We start from the raw sequence: 15,130 nt of genomic DNA, 5'->3' as shown, positions 1-15,130 counted from the left end.
AATAATGTATCAACCACCGTCACCATCATTTTGACGTCACGATCATCGCCATTATGACGTCACGATCATCGCCACATTATGACGTCATCGTCATCAGGTGACAAGCCCCTCGGAGAGGCCTACCTGTATTTTGGCTGTCGGCACGAGGCAGAAGATTTCATATACGAGGAGGAGTTGAAGGAGTACTTGAAGGACGGCACACTCAACAAACTCTACCTGGCATTTTCGCGAGATCAAGAGAAAAAGGTTTGTAGTGGCGTGTCTGGTTGTCTGTTTGTTTCTTTTTCATTTATTTGGTCTCTCTCTCTCTCTTTACTTTTTTCTCTCTATCTTTTTTTTCATCTTTACCCATCCATCTATTTCCAAAAAAAGGTTACGATGTGTGTGTGTGTGTGTGTGATTATTCATTTTATTTATTTGATCTTAGGTATATGTCCAGCATTTATTAGAGCAGAACTCTGAAGAGGTCTGGAATGTTCTACAGCAAAAAGGCCATCTCTATATATGCGGGTATGTCTGTATGTGTGTGTGTGTATGTTTGCTTTTGTGTGTGTGTGTATGTGTGTGTGTTTGCTTGTGTGTGTGCGTGTGTTTCTGTTTTATGTGTTATTAATCGTCATCGTTCATTTATTCATTATCATCTTTTAAAATTCAGGCATTATTTATTAAATTTCATTATTCATTTATTCATTCATTCATTCATTCATTCATTCATTCATTCATTCATTCATTCATTCATTTACTGGCTCATTTGTATGAAATTCATTCTTTCACTCATTCATTCACTCATTCATTTAGGGATGCGCGAAACATGGCGACAGACGTGGACAAGGTCCTCCACAAAATCGTAATGGCCTGCGGAAATCACGATTCAGCCTCTGCCAACGACTACATCAAAAGGTAGCCGGCTAATTAATATGCAAACTTATGCTAATGTATCTAATTAATATGCAAATTCAATTCAGTGTAACTAATTAATACGCAAATTTTATTACCGGAAAAAATTTCATCCTTACATAGATTGAGATCTACGGGGAAGTATTCGTGTGATGTCTGGAGTTAGATGGATGGATGGCCAGCAATTAACATTACTCTAAAGACCGAAGCAGAAATGTCATTATCATAATTTATGTAAAACTTATTATAATTATTATTGTTGTTGTCATTATTCTTACTATTATTACCAGAATTTTGACTCATTTGTTCATACTCTTTGTCTAAATTGCCTTATAATAAATATAATTAAATATATATATATGTATATATATATATGTGTGTGTGCGTGTGTGTGTGCGTGTCTAGCCGTCATTATTATAAGTTTATTTCTCTATCGATGATGAATAATAAAATCATGTCATAAATGTATGTGACCAATTTCCGTCTGCTCATCACAATCAATTTCACTATCTTATTATTGCATTTGTCGTTGTAATTGATGGCTCTAAATAAGGGGTGGGCAAACTACGGCCCGCGCCAAAAGTAAAATAGTTTTCAGTGCGGCCCTCACAGCAAAAAGTTTGCCCACCCCTTGCTCTTGATTGCTGTTGTCTCAATTCTGCTATTATCAATTTATCTTTCGATATTACCTTATAATAGTAATTAGAATTAGAGTTGACAGACATTTACACACGCACATACCTACACATACAAACATACATACATATACATACAAACACATATATACACACACGCGCGCGCGCGCATTTTATTCATTTTTTAAAATAGTTTATAACGGTTAATTATCCATTAGAGAAAATAATAGTTTATAAATGTATTTTATTCATTCATACATATTTACATACATACATACAAACATGCATACAAACAAACAAACATACATATATCCACACGTACATTATTATTACTACTATCACTATTATTCGTGATTTAATATGACAAAACCGTCTATACTTAGAATTTGCATTTATGAACAACAAAGTTTGAATTAGTGAATAATAATGATTAACGTAATTATCAACGAATGTCATTACATTATCGTCAATAACATTAGCAAATTATATAAATGATAACAATATCTTTATTATGAATATTAATAATAAGAATTATAATTTATAAATAGTGTCATGTTATTGTTACTCCCAAACCATTATACTTTTGATGTACTTTAAAGGTTTATAAGAAATAAAATTCTTTTTGCCTAAAATTTTTCAAATTTTTGGCCCAAAATTTAGCTAAAGTTCTGAAGTTACATTTCAGAAGCGTTTTGTCTATAATAATCTAGACCTATAATGTATATTTAGTAGGAATACTTTAAAAAATGGTTTATATTAAAAGTATTGTAAATTTCAATGACAATTTCAATTTTGTGACAATGAGAGCAAATATTAATATATTTAGCAACATGAAAAATGCATACATTGAAGAACTCGCTTTAGCCTTCATTTAAACAAGTTCCACTCAATTAAGCCTAATTGAGAATTTCATACATTGATTTGATTTTGACGTGATCCATGTTACAAATTAAATTAGTGTGATGATTTTTGAAATAAAAACAAAAAGTTTCACAGTTTGTCAGTCATCTTAAATAAGAATTTAACCCATAGTGTGTATACATATAATATATATACATATATAATTCACTGTCATTATTTTAAACAGATTTTTTCAAATCTTGAAAAACTTCACAAATTTAAAAAAAATGTATGAATGAACATCAATAAAAAGCCAACTGAATGTCAAATTAAATATCTGAAATCTATGTAATATATTCAAATTAGGTATCTAGTATCTATGCTATCTATTTGGGTTTCATCACATTAATGAGTTGTTCACTGAAGACTATCTCCAAATCAGTCGATCGCCTAATTGAAACACAGTGAAATATGTTAGAATGTTGCAAGTAGTACCCAACACATCTGTACATCAGTCCACGAATCAGTCTCGCATTATTTTCGTTGCTGCTGTAATATATACATTGGATGCAACCAGATCTATCTTTCAAATCAAATTCTAATGAACTGAGATTAGTGCTGTGTGTTATCGCTGAGTTGATGGAGCCAAAAACTTCAAATACCTTCATATCATTGTTACTGGAATAAATGCTTTTTAAATCTGCTACTCTACAAGTGACAAAAACAGTTTCTCTGAAATTATTTTGAGTTGGAGAATTAGGAGCAATTACTTTGTCATCCGTTTTTTTAATCATTGAACATTTCTCTTGATAAGAGGGAAGATTAGTAACAGAACTAGAAGTGTGTGCGTTTACCTCCTTGTACACTCTTATTGGTATGTTCTTATCCATCAAAGTTTTCGGCATGTAGGTGTTGTTTTCAAATGAATTAATCCCAGCCCCAACATTGGAACTGCGATTGGTAGATGAATTATTTTTTGCGATATTTTCGTTCAGAACGTCCAGAGGTTTTCGAGGAAATGCTGATGTATTCAAAAATCCAGGTTTTCTCTCTGTTTGGTTGGCATTGAAGGACTCAATTTTCTGATTATAATTCATTTTTTCGTTTTTTTTGGCATCCATTTTATAATTAATTCGGTTAATCATCTTTTACTTCGCAATTTAAATGGAAGTATGAGCAACGAGATTCAGGGAACGATCAGACAAAAAAATGGCGACTTCAATGAAAAAGGGACTTTTAGATTGAAATTAATTGAGCCATAGAGTTTTTGTTCAACTCAATGGTCTTAGCTAAATCCTAATTCCGAATAAGATTTATATGAATTTATCAATTTGCAGCTATATGAATTTATTAATTTTCAACTACTTCTTACCACCCAACACATCTTTTTTAACTATTTTTAGAAACGGAAAATTTCCGTTGTTTCTGTTTCGTTGCAAAAACAAAAGCTTAAATAATTAATAAATCATTGAGATTTGTTAAAGAGTAAAAACATTAATCGCAATCATTACAACAAAATTCAGAAATATGACTCTCAACGATTCACTGTCGGATTGTCCGGTTTACGATGAGATTAAAGTTCGACATGTTAAGGTTACTTTCTGGAACCTGGAGAACGCCGAACTATATAATAAAAATCACAAAGTCCTTATCGAATTTCTCGAATCGATTTCTCAATATAAAATCAATGAAAAGATTTTATCCGTCGAAGATGTCGGTTTTAAACTTTTGCAGGTCCGTATTAAATGTCCGGAAATTATGTCGGCAAAGTTATTCATGAAAAATCTGGAAATAGATGCCAAAAAGTTCAGCTTTAGCGTTGTTATCGACAAGCCGTCACCTGCGAGTAGAGTGAATGATCATCTGGAAGAAATCCGTGCCCTCTACTGCGAAATGGCAAAAAAAGTGAGTAAAAATAAACACCGATACGAAAGTCTAGTTCATGACCTAAATAAGGATAGCACTCGGCTCAGCTTGGAAGATCTTCAAAAGAAACATGAAACTTTAGAGACATACAATGAAAAAATTAGAGAAATTGAAGATCACGAGAAAGAATTTGACAAGTCGCAAATTTTTGTTGAAAAATCACTAAGATGGTTTCTTGAACGTTTGGTATATTCTGAAGAAGAAATTAAAAGATTAACGACTTTTTGTAAAAGAGAAATATTTCGATGTGAAAATGCATTACCAATATACGCTCGAAAATCAGAAATAGTCGACACAGTCATAAACAACCAAGTGACAGTACTGATAGGAGAAACGGGTTCCGGGAAAACAACTCAACTTGCTCAGTACATTTACGAAGCCTGGCCTAGGTCTGAAAAAATAATTGCATGCACGCAACCGAGAAAAGTTGCAGCTGTCAGTGTGGCGGAACGAGTTGCGGGGGAAATGAAATGCAGTGTTGGAGACATCGTTGGTTACCAGGTTGGCATGAGTAAGAAATCATCAGGAAACACCCGAATACTTTTCATGACCGATCACATATTATTGAACGAGTGTCTGACTGATGGAACTTTTTCAAAATATTCTTGTATAATATTGGATGAAGCGCACGAAAGGAGTATTTTTACCGATCTGCTTCTCGGTTTCATTAAAAAAGCAATCAATCTCCGCGAAGATTTGAAGGTGATCATCACTTCAGCTACCATTGACCCGACTGTTTTTCAAAATTATTTTCGCCAGTACAAACCACCAAAGTTGAAAGTTTCAGGGAGAATTTTTCCAGTTGATGTCGTCTACAAAACTCCATCTAACCCAAAGGATCACGTGCGCAGTGCTTGCGATTTGGTTGTGGACCTGCACAGTCGACACTCCATTCCTGGTGATATACTTGTGTTTTTGACGTCACCTGCCGAAACTGAAGAGGCCGTCAAAATTTTAAAAAATAAGCAAATCACAAACGGTCAAATTTTGCAACTTCATGGCAGACTGCAACTAAAAGAGCAACAAGAGGTATTGAGACCGACAAAAGCCGGATTAAGAAAAATCGTGTTCGCTACGAACGCAGCAGAAACATCCGTCACCATACCAGGGATCAAATACGTCATCGACACTGGCTTGGTAAGAGAAATGACGTTCGATGGATCTAAAAACATGAGCTCTCTCGTCCTTACAAAAATTACACAAAGTTCCGCCAATCAGCGTAAAGGCAGAGCAGGGAGAACGGAGCCAGGAAAATGTTACAGATTATTTTCACAAGCGGAATACGATAAGATGAAAGCGAACTCCGTGCCTGAAATATTACGCGTTCATCTGGGACAGGCCTTCCTCAAACTCATGTTACTTGGTATCAAGGACCCTAAAGAGTTTGATTTTGTTGAAGCGCCTCCAAGAGAAGCTATGAACTCAGCTCTAGATATGCTGGTGGAACTAGATGCTATTGATGATCAAGGAATCACGGCACTAGGAAGAAAGCTGGCCACGATCAGCTTAGAGCCAAGACTTGGAAAAGTAATTTTAATGGGTGCAGTTCAGCAACTCGGGTTTGAATGCGTGGTCATCAGTGCTCTCTGTGCGACGGGCAGTCAAATATTTTTTAGAGGGGGTGATAATCGGGATAAAATAAATTCCGACAGAAAAAAAGCGTTATTTTGTGATGATTGCGGCGACATGGCTACTCTGCTAAATGTTTACAAAGAATGGATGAGAGTTCCAGAGAGAGATAGAAGCAGATGGTGTGGAATGAATTATATCAACTCCAAAAAAATTAACGGTACGAAGGATCTTATCAGAGAAACCCTTCATTGCTTAAGAAATGAATTGAGGTTACACATAAACGAAACCTTCTCAGAAAATCCAGACGTGAATTTAAAACTATCTAGAATAATTTTCGATTGTTACTACTCTAACCTGGCAATGTATACGGGTCATAGAAAAATTGGATTCAGATTAGTCAAAAAACCTGAACAAGAGCTACAGATTCACCCTTCGTCTTCACTAACGTACCTGGAGCACTACCCAAACTGGATCGTTTTCGAGTCAATTCTAACCACGTCAGAAACTTTCCTGCTGAATACAACTTTCATTAAACAGAGTTGGGTGGACGAAAAAATAGGGCAAAATATTTTGAAGTACACTCAACAAGATCTCGAGAGAGTAGTCCTCGATTGTGTCAAGTTGGACAATTTGGGTAGTTATCTGCATGATGTGATTAGTTCTCACCACAGTCCCGACCAAACAAAAGGCGCAACTGTTATTAACGCGAAACGTAAAAACTACATAGAAAGCCAAATAAGCAATCCAGATACATTAACCGTTGTAGAAATCGATGAAAAACCCTTTGTATACCTTTATACTTCCATACATCAGTTTGTATCAACTCGCGAAAAAGCCCTGTCTGTTTTAAAAAAGTTGAAAGTAAACCTCCACAATGAAACCGTCACGAAACTTTTAAACTCATCGTCAAATGTTAAAGGAATTATTGGTTCTGGAGCGTTAATACAGACATTGCTTATGCCGAATGAATGCTCGCAAATTTTGATAAAAATGTCGACGCCAAAAGACATACAGGATCAACTTACTGAGATATATTTTAATGCTACTAAAATATTTGTAAATGAGTCAAAAAATGAGATTTTGTTAACTTTTTCAGATCCAGATATGTGCTCAAAAGCTTTAAAACAGACTCCTTACTTGCTTCGAGATAATTTTATAACGTTATCTCCGTACAATGAAAACAGTTTCGTTGAGAATTTATCAAACATTACAGTTAAAGTTTTACAAGTCGTACGAAAAGCCAAATATGGTTTCATCAATTTTAAATCTCTTGAAACACGTGAGCAATTTTGTGAGCGCCATTCAAACTCGTTTATAGAAGTTATTTATAAAAACGTCAATCATTACATAAGAGTGGTCAGAGATAGAAAAAACGAATGTAGCATATACATGAGCAACCTGTATGACTGGATTGATAAGTCGCACATTGAAAAATTTTTAAAACAAAATGGATATGAAGGAAACGTTAAAATCGTCAGAGAAAAAATTACACCCAGCGAGAGGGATCGTCGACTTAATAAGTTCAAATATCATATTAGTCACGCTTTGCCTAATAGTGAAGCTACCATTAACTTCCTAAATCCCAAACCTGATGACAACCTCGTGGCTGCCTATGTAAAATTTGATAAAGTAACAAACGCCAACCATTTCATAAATTTAATCACTCCTCTCGGAAATATAGAGGCTAGTTTTGATTTGAAGTTCAAATATTCAACACCCCAAAATATTTACGATAAAATTCTACCAACGATAGCTAAAGCAAAAGCTGATTTAACTGGACAAAAAATATTTCATGACGTTAAAGCCGGACCAAATAATAAAAATTTTGTAACGACGACTGTTGAAGCGGAAAGTTTGAGCGACCTGGTAAGGATAAGGAGTCGGCTTGATAGTTTGCTGTCTGGATACCAATGGCGGACTCCAAATTATAAAACTTTCTCATTGAAATCTTTTCCTCAAAAGATTCGTAACGTTGCAAACGCGAATGGCACATACATTTTGTACGACGACTACAAAAAATGCCTCTCTATCTACGGAACTAGTGAAGCCATAAATCGCACAAAAACTCAAATCGACGAACTCCAGAACGTCAAAGTTGACGACTCGAAGAAAGAAATTGATCTGAGAAGCGCGTCGTATTCGAGAGGTTTGACAAAAAATTTGATACGTCGTTTCGGCTTCGATTTTGCGGCTCTTAAGAAAGAAATTGAGGCGGTTGATTTGGACCTAAACTTAAAATTACACCGTCTGATAGTGTACGGCCCGCAAGAAGCATACGATAGACTAGAATCAATACTGAGAGATATTTCGGCTGCAATTGAGTTGGACAGACAGATGAACAACAACGATGACCAAAACAGAGATAATGATTATATGAACATTCGCAGACCAGATGACAACCTTGGCGATTGCAAAATATGTTTGGATAAAATAAGCTTCAGTGATTATTACGTAACTGAATATTGCGGACACGTTTACTGCAAAGATTGCATCACCAGTCTCATAAAAAATAGCAGCCAGGAGGCAAATTTTCCGATCAGGTGCATACAAGAAAACTGCAACGCCGAATTAGTTATAAAAGATTTTCAAAATCTCATCACGAACGAAGATGACTTCCAAGCGATCGTCGAGGCCTCATTCAAGCACTTTCAATCACAAAACAGCGACAAATACTTCTGCTGTCCATCACCCGACTGCCCGACCATCATAAGAAAAGTCCAAGAACCTACATCAGCCCTCGAGTTGAAGGAATTCATTTGTGGCGTGTGTCAGCACTCCGTGTGTATGTCGTGTGGCAACATCTATCATAAAGGTACGAAGTGCGCGTACAACGCCGCAGACGAAACGTTGAGATCCTGGATAGACGAAGACGAGCTGAACAGATCCATCTGTCCGAAATGTAGTTTCGGGATCGAAAAGAACGGCGGGTGCAACCACATGACGTGTTCCAATTGTAAAACTCACATCTGCTGGGTCTGTAAGATGATTTTTGACGCAAGTGGACCCTGTTACGATCATATGCGGCAGGTGCATGGAGGAATCGGCGCGTGATATTTTAGTATCGTCTATGTGAAATCTTTCGTCAGTTGCGAATTTTTGCGAATATTCCTTGATTATTCTTCTATCATGTCGAGAATATTTTATTTTATGTTACTAATAAAATAATTTTTACTTCATTTTCAGGTGAATTTCATTTTACATTGCTGATAAACGACTTTTTTGGTTAATTTTTACAATTTAGCAATCAGGTATTAATTAATGCTTCTTGGATTAACATTTTTTAAATTTTGATAATTTATTTTACCACGAGTATCAGTCAATGTATATGGATTTTACATCATGATTTGTTTCAAAAGTAATTAGTTACCAACGTATTATAGCAGTTTTATTATTTATCGAAATCGAATATAACAATCTATTTGTCAATCATTCACATCAACTTTTTTCTCGTTTGATTTTTATATAAATAAGTTTAAATGGCGTTAGTTTGATAGAATAAAATAAATTTAAGATGTTTCTTTATTATCAGAGTGGGATGTGTTTGTTTGTAAGAAAACTGGTTCTTAAAAGAGAATTTTATTAAAAACATGCTAAAGACAAATAACCTGGAAAAAATTAAAAAAAAAAATTCATTTTCAAGAACACACAAAAATAAGTGATGATATTTTATGCTTTTAGAGTTTTAAAATCAACCTTTGTGATAGAAGAAGAAAAATTTAAATAAGTGTAAAACATGAAAATGAGTGCAACAATACGAAATGAAGAACGATTCGAACGAAGTTTGTAAATGTTCATCGCCGTGTGTATGTGAAAAAATGTTAAAAATAACATCTAATAGACCACTCCGTGAACATCTTTCAGGTGCTTGTGACATTCTCCAACAATTCTGAAAGCCTTCTTGCAAATCCAACAGATGTTCGTCTCACATTTCACGCAGGTCACATGTTGGTAACCTTCAACTCTCTCAATGCCAGATAGACACACGGGGTTGGGGCATATGCCCCGTCTTTCCAAATCATCTTTCATCCATCTTCTCAAACCTAGGTCGCTGGGGCAAAGGCGATTTGTCTCGCAGTTCATACCAGGGTGTGATTCCAGTCCACATGATGTACATTGTAGAGGGCACCAACAAATTTTACAAAACTGCTCGTCATCCATATATACTTCCTCCTTTTCTTTAGTCTTTCTATAAATTTCCGGACAATATGCTGCAGGACAGTGCCCGAATACTTCGGGTTTGGTTGAGATGTGATACTTAACGGATGATTCTACCAGTTGTTGTAAACAGTCTTCATCGTCGCCTATTGAATTATAAATATCTTGCCAAACTATTTCCAAATCGCAGTCATCCCTGATACATTTGATTGGAAAATTTGATTCTTGGGATTGAATTTTGATCAGACTCTTGAAGCATTCGGTGCAGTAAGCGTGCCCACAATATTCAGTCACGTAGTAATCGCTGTCGCTAATATCCAGACATAGGGGGCATTCGAATGAAAATTCTCCCGACTTTTCTTTAACTAAGTTTTCTTCTCTCATAACTTTTGACATTTGCTCCATCAGTCTTTTTAAATTTTCAAAAGAATCCTGTGGACCAGTTAGCTGCAATTGATGTTGTCTTAAATTAATTTTCAATTCAGCCGCTACAATCTCGCGTCTCAACTTTAAAAGGTCGCATCCGTAATGACGAATTAAACACTTCAGCAGGCCTCTATCGTGCTTTGGACCTCGCAAATCATATACTTTCGAGATGTAGTTCGTCTTTTCTTCCAATTTTTTTTTCATTTTTTCCTTCGCCTCTCTGACCTTTGATGCTTCGCCAAAAAATACAAGACGTTTGCTTCGAGCATGGAAAGTTATCTGCACGTCATAGCTTTTTTCCAACTCTTTCTTTAGCCAGTTGTACTCGTTTGAGTACAAGATATTGTAAATATTTTCTTCTAATTTATCTCCTTGCAGTAAAGAATCAAATATTTCTTTAGCCTCGAACATACTTTCTTCCGTTTCACACGTTAATATGGTTTCCACGCTGTTGCGAACGACACGGCTTTCTAAGGCAATTTCTCTTCTCAGGTTATTTGGCATTTTCTCAAGTTTATCGTCGATTATTGATTGGTTGAAATATTTTACCGGCGTGTAATATATGTACCTCCTTCCGTAATCAGCTTTCAAGCCTTCTGATCGGCCAGCTTCAGAATTGACGGCATAGAACACCTTTTTTGCAATTGTCGAATTTCGGCAGTCAATAGTTGCTTTGTAATAATTTACACCTTCGTCGTAACACGTCAAAACATTGATATCGTTACGATGAACGGTTCGACATAATTGGAGCAGGAGGGTCTTCATTTGGGCGATGTTTGCAGCGTCGTCAAAAATTTTTGGCGCGTCCTCCCGCACTCGTATCGATTTAAAGTAGCGGCTTTCGCAGCCAGCGCGCTTCAAAGCTTTCCCGATTTGTTCATCAGTGATCTCCCCTTCCAGTCTTATATGCATTTGTTCGCCAGATCTGTTCACTGTCGGTTCAATCTCAAATTCCAGTCCATCATCTCCAGTAAAAATCAAGCGCGGGTATTTTTTAATGAAGTCGAAACAGTTGCATTCTGGTGCTAATTGTATAAACACGTAAGGTTTTAACTTTTTTCTAATTTTAGTCACCACGATTGAAATGCTGTCGTAACTGGCTTCAAATATATTATCGATCAAATGAGAACAAGCATCAATGTTTGGGTGAATCGAATTTAGATTTAAATTTTTGAAATCTTCACAAAGCGATGGTTCGTTGAACGTTAGCAGGTAGTAGTTAGCATAGTTTACCCAATACACCCTTTTAACGCCGTTCTGTAATTTTAGAACTAGTTCAATATCCATCAAACAAGCTGGCTTTGAGCACTGTGAAGTATGAACAGATAACTGCACTTTTTCATCTCTCGTCATGAGGATAGCATCTACCATTGCCCCGCTGCCTATGATCGCACTTTTATTTAAATCACGCTCTATCGCCTTCTCCATCGTTTCGTTATACATGTTTGTTTTTATGCTATTAATTTTATTATAAACTGAATCCTTGATTTGATCAAACGAGTGAGATGAAGCGTAAATATGAAGAAATGGTTTAGCTTGAAAATTGAGATGAATGAAAGATGTTGGAAATTCGTGGTGTAAACTATTTAGCCGAAGATTTTTCTGATTTGGACTGGTGAAAATTTCTTTAAGCTCCTCCCTTAAGTAATTGCCTATCAAAATATCTAGTCTTTCATGTGTGGTAAGCATTTGTTTGATTCGATCCTCACTTAATACTCCAGATTTGATCTTCTCATCCAGCCAGTTTTCTGACACGACTGAAGCGCTAGAAATGTAACGTCTTGACGACGTTTTGATTATAGAATCGAAGACAATCCAAGGCGGGAAACGTTGGCTGCATATAAGATTTGAAAGCGGATGAACATTTATTGCTACATTCGGTTTTTTCATAGAAACGTAGCCCAGCGCGTTTACACCTGTAAATCTGGCCAGATTTCTCCAGAACTTATTGAATATCATCTTCGATATTTTATAATCGGTTTCAACCTTCCAGCCAAATGAATTGTTGCAACAAAGATTCAAGTCGTGTGTTAAAACGTAATACAATTCATTGATCTTTTCTTCGGCGAGGTGAATTGTCTTCGAATTGACGAGATAATAATCACACCAGCTATCCCTGCAAAACTTTTGTCCATAAAGAAAATCTTGATAAATGTTCAGCCACGTTATCATATCGCCGAAATTATCAAAAAATATTGATATGTGCAAACCCATGTTACATTTTGTGTTTTTATCCAATTTCATCAACTGAAATTTTTCAAAGGAACTCAACACGCTTATAACCAAAGACTCGTAACCGAGGTGTTCTTTAATACCCTCCAGAATGAATTCTGCGTGTTTTGGATTTAAATTTATTTCAGCTAATAATTTACCAAGTTTTGTCAGTTGATTGTTATTGTCAATGGCCCCAATCGCTGTTAATGATTTGAAGGATTCTTCTATTGGTTCTGTTGGAGGTTTTTTAAAGAATTCCAAACATTCAAATTTGTTAATTCCGTGTGACATAAGTTTTAAAATAAATCCATTTAGTCGGTCTGTTAAAACTTCAACCATATCGTCCGATGGATTTGAATCCAAATCTTTTGCGGAATATAGCCTATAACATATGCCAGCGTCGTTTCTACCAGCTAATTTTCTACGCTCTTCAGCGCTGTAACTCGAAATTTTCTGAAAACGGTAACTGTTTTTATTACCAGTGCCAAGATTTCTCATTCTTTCTTTGCCACTATCAATTACGCAGATGATTTCAGGCACTGTCAAAGATGCTTGGGCAACATTCGTAGCGAACACAACTTTCCTGAAACCATTCATCGTCGGCGCGAATACATCCTGTATGTCTTCCGCTCGCATGTGTTCGTGGAGACCCAATGGCAGAAGATTATTAATATTTTTAGACTTTATTTCATCAATGGCCTCTTCAATCTCAGAATGAGTTGCCAGGAAGACAAGTATATCTTTTGCACCGTCTACCACTTCTTCCTCTCTATGAAATTCCAGTGCTTTTAGACATGCGTGTTTTACATGATTTTCTGAAACTGCAACAGCTTTGTAAATCACTCCAACAGGAAAGATGTTATCTATTAATTTTAACTGAGTTGGGTTAAAATTTTTAAAGTATCCAACGTAGTCGTACTGAAGTTTGTCAGTGTCTGTAGAAATGATAATAACTTTGAGGTCTGGACGTCGCGAAAGATTTTGTTTGAGCGACCAGAGCAATAAATCCGTGTAAATAGTTCTTTCCTGCACTTCGTCTAAGATGATGCAGAAATAACGAGAAAATAATTCATCTGCGAACCATTCGTTTACCAGCTCGTGATCGGTGATGAATAAAATTCGCGTGTCACTGTTCAGTTTCCAGTCCGCTCTCACCCGATAACCCACAAGTTGACCCAAAGATGACCCCATATCGTTGGCTACCCTTCTGGCCACGTATACTGCTTCGGCTTTTCTCGGTTGCGTGCACACAATCATTCTATCTGGTTTGTATTCTTCGTAGATGTATTGGGCGATTTGTGTCGTCTTGCCCATGCCTGCATTGCCGAAAATGATACTCACCTGAGAGGCGGCTACCGTCTTCAGGATGTTTTCTTTATTAGCGAGCACCGCATGACCTTTGATGTACCTCTGCATTTCTTTGCTCAACGTCTTCATGAATTTTTTCAAATCTTCCACTGACATGTTGTTTTCATTTACTCCAATTACTATATTTGCCAGTTGGTTCGAGGTAGAAGTTTTTAAATTTTCAAGATATTTTCTTCGATTCTCGAAATATTCTTTCTTATTTTTGAACGCCGCAAGTTGCAAGCAAAGTTGTGGCACACTCACTTTTGCCTGCAGGTTCACCAACTGCTTCTCACAGTCATCACATTTCCCTTTGAAGACAGCAGCACTATGGATGACATCCGTCAGCATATCTTCGAAGAATGCATCAATCGATCTAACATATTTATTCAATAGAATTTCAAAACACCCATTATCATCCTCTGCTACAATGCTCGCCTTCAGCTTCTGCGACCTCTCCACTCTCTTCATCGCTTCCAAAAAATCATCTGCATCTTCCTCGGTCACACACCTTATCAGCACTGAATAATTATCATTTGATTTGCTCTCGATACGGACAAGGCCATCATCCAGAATGTGCAGGGATATTCGCTGCAGATAGTGAATGAGGATTGACTTGTTCTCGAATATACGTCTAATGATATCTCGATATCCGAATTTGATTCTGATATATAGGAGGTCTGGTGTGGAAGGCTGTAACCCTTTCAGCAGTGAATAGCTGATTAAATAGTCTCTGCTCTCTGCCATTTTGGGGAGAAATTTTCCGACTAAATTTCCACGCTCTACGGCTTTTTTCTATAAGTTAAATTTTAAAAATAATCATAAAATCAGCATTAACGGTAATTTTCATCCTAAGTTTTCTTAATTATTAAAATAATGATTCCATTACAAACACGCACACACACACACACACGCACATAATGTAACCATATATCGGGTTTTTGGCTTATTAAGTATAGAAAATGAAGATAATATGAGAATTAAATAATTTTATAAAAAATAATATTGGCAGGCATAATAATAATTAATAGTATTTTTATTAAATAATTATTAAAAATCGCATTATACGAGCCTTTTAGAGAGAAAAACCTTTTTCATAAAACTTTCGGACGAGCGTT

General features: G+C 36.1%; 4 protein-coding genes across 4 annotated transcripts in view; 2 read left to right on the top strand and 2 right to left on the bottom strand.

Moving 5' to 3' along the window:
* Nucleotides 1-1,063, top strand: part of HELRODRAFT_113572 (hypothetical protein) — a gene marked incomplete at both ends in the record, with an annotated part of 6,438 nt that extends 5,375 nt beyond the window's left edge. The window contains 4 exons of the mRNA XM_009023912.1: nucleotides 98-246; nucleotides 428-510; nucleotides 799-900; nucleotides 1,021-1,063. Of these exons, the coding sequence (XP_009022160.1) occupies nucleotides 98-246; nucleotides 428-510; nucleotides 799-900; nucleotides 1,021-1,063 (377 nt within the window). The remainder of the gene's footprint in view (nucleotides 1-97; nucleotides 247-427; nucleotides 511-798; nucleotides 901-1,020) is intronic.
* A 1,695-nt stretch (nucleotides 1,064-2,758) lies between these two features.
* On the bottom strand, nucleotides 2,759-3,493 carry HELRODRAFT_176573 (hypothetical protein; the record flags this gene model as incomplete). The annotated part of the gene is made up of 1 exon (XM_009023911.1): nucleotides 2,759-3,493. One exon carries the CDS (start codon nucleotides 3,491-3,493, stop codon nucleotides 2,759-2,761), a length of 735 nt encoding a protein of 244 aa, XP_009022159.1.
* A 4,072-nt stretch (nucleotides 3,494-7,565) lies between these two features.
* On the top strand, nucleotides 7,566-10,379 carry HELRODRAFT_113569 (hypothetical protein). The gene is made up of 2 exons (XM_009023910.1): nucleotides 7,566-9,270; nucleotides 9,297-10,379. Exon 1 carries the CDS (start codon nucleotides 8,205-8,207, stop codon nucleotides 8,919-8,921), a length of 717 nt encoding a protein of 238 aa, XP_009022158.1. The 5' UTR covers nucleotides 7,566-8,204; the 3' UTR covers nucleotides 8,922-9,270; nucleotides 9,297-10,379.
* A 2,145-nt stretch (nucleotides 10,380-12,524) lies between these two features.
* Nucleotides 12,525-14,313, bottom strand: HELRODRAFT_113568 (hypothetical protein; the record flags this gene model as incomplete). The annotated part of the gene is made up of 1 exon (XM_009023909.1): nucleotides 12,525-14,313. A coding segment is annotated over exon 1 (1,605 nt), but the record flags the coding sequence as incomplete, so codon positions are not given.
* Nucleotides 14,314-15,130: the final 817 nt, after the last annotated feature.

The sequence above is a fragment of the Helobdella robusta genome, assembly GCF_000326865.2.
Source record: "Helobdella robusta unplaced genomic scaffold HELROscaffold_38, whole genome shotgun sequence".
Lineage (NCBI taxonomy): Eukaryota > Metazoa > Annelida > Clitellata > Rhynchobdellida > Glossiphoniidae > Helobdella > Helobdella robusta.
The sequence above is the reverse complement of the archived record's forward strand: the minus strand, read 5'-3'. Positions and strand labels throughout refer to the sequence as shown.

What these genes read in the sequence shown, in the direction of transcription:
- HELRODRAFT_113569 (XM_009023910.1), top strand. Translation starts at nt 8,205, where the DNA reads ATGAACAACAACGATGACCAAAACAGAGATAATGATTATATGAACATT.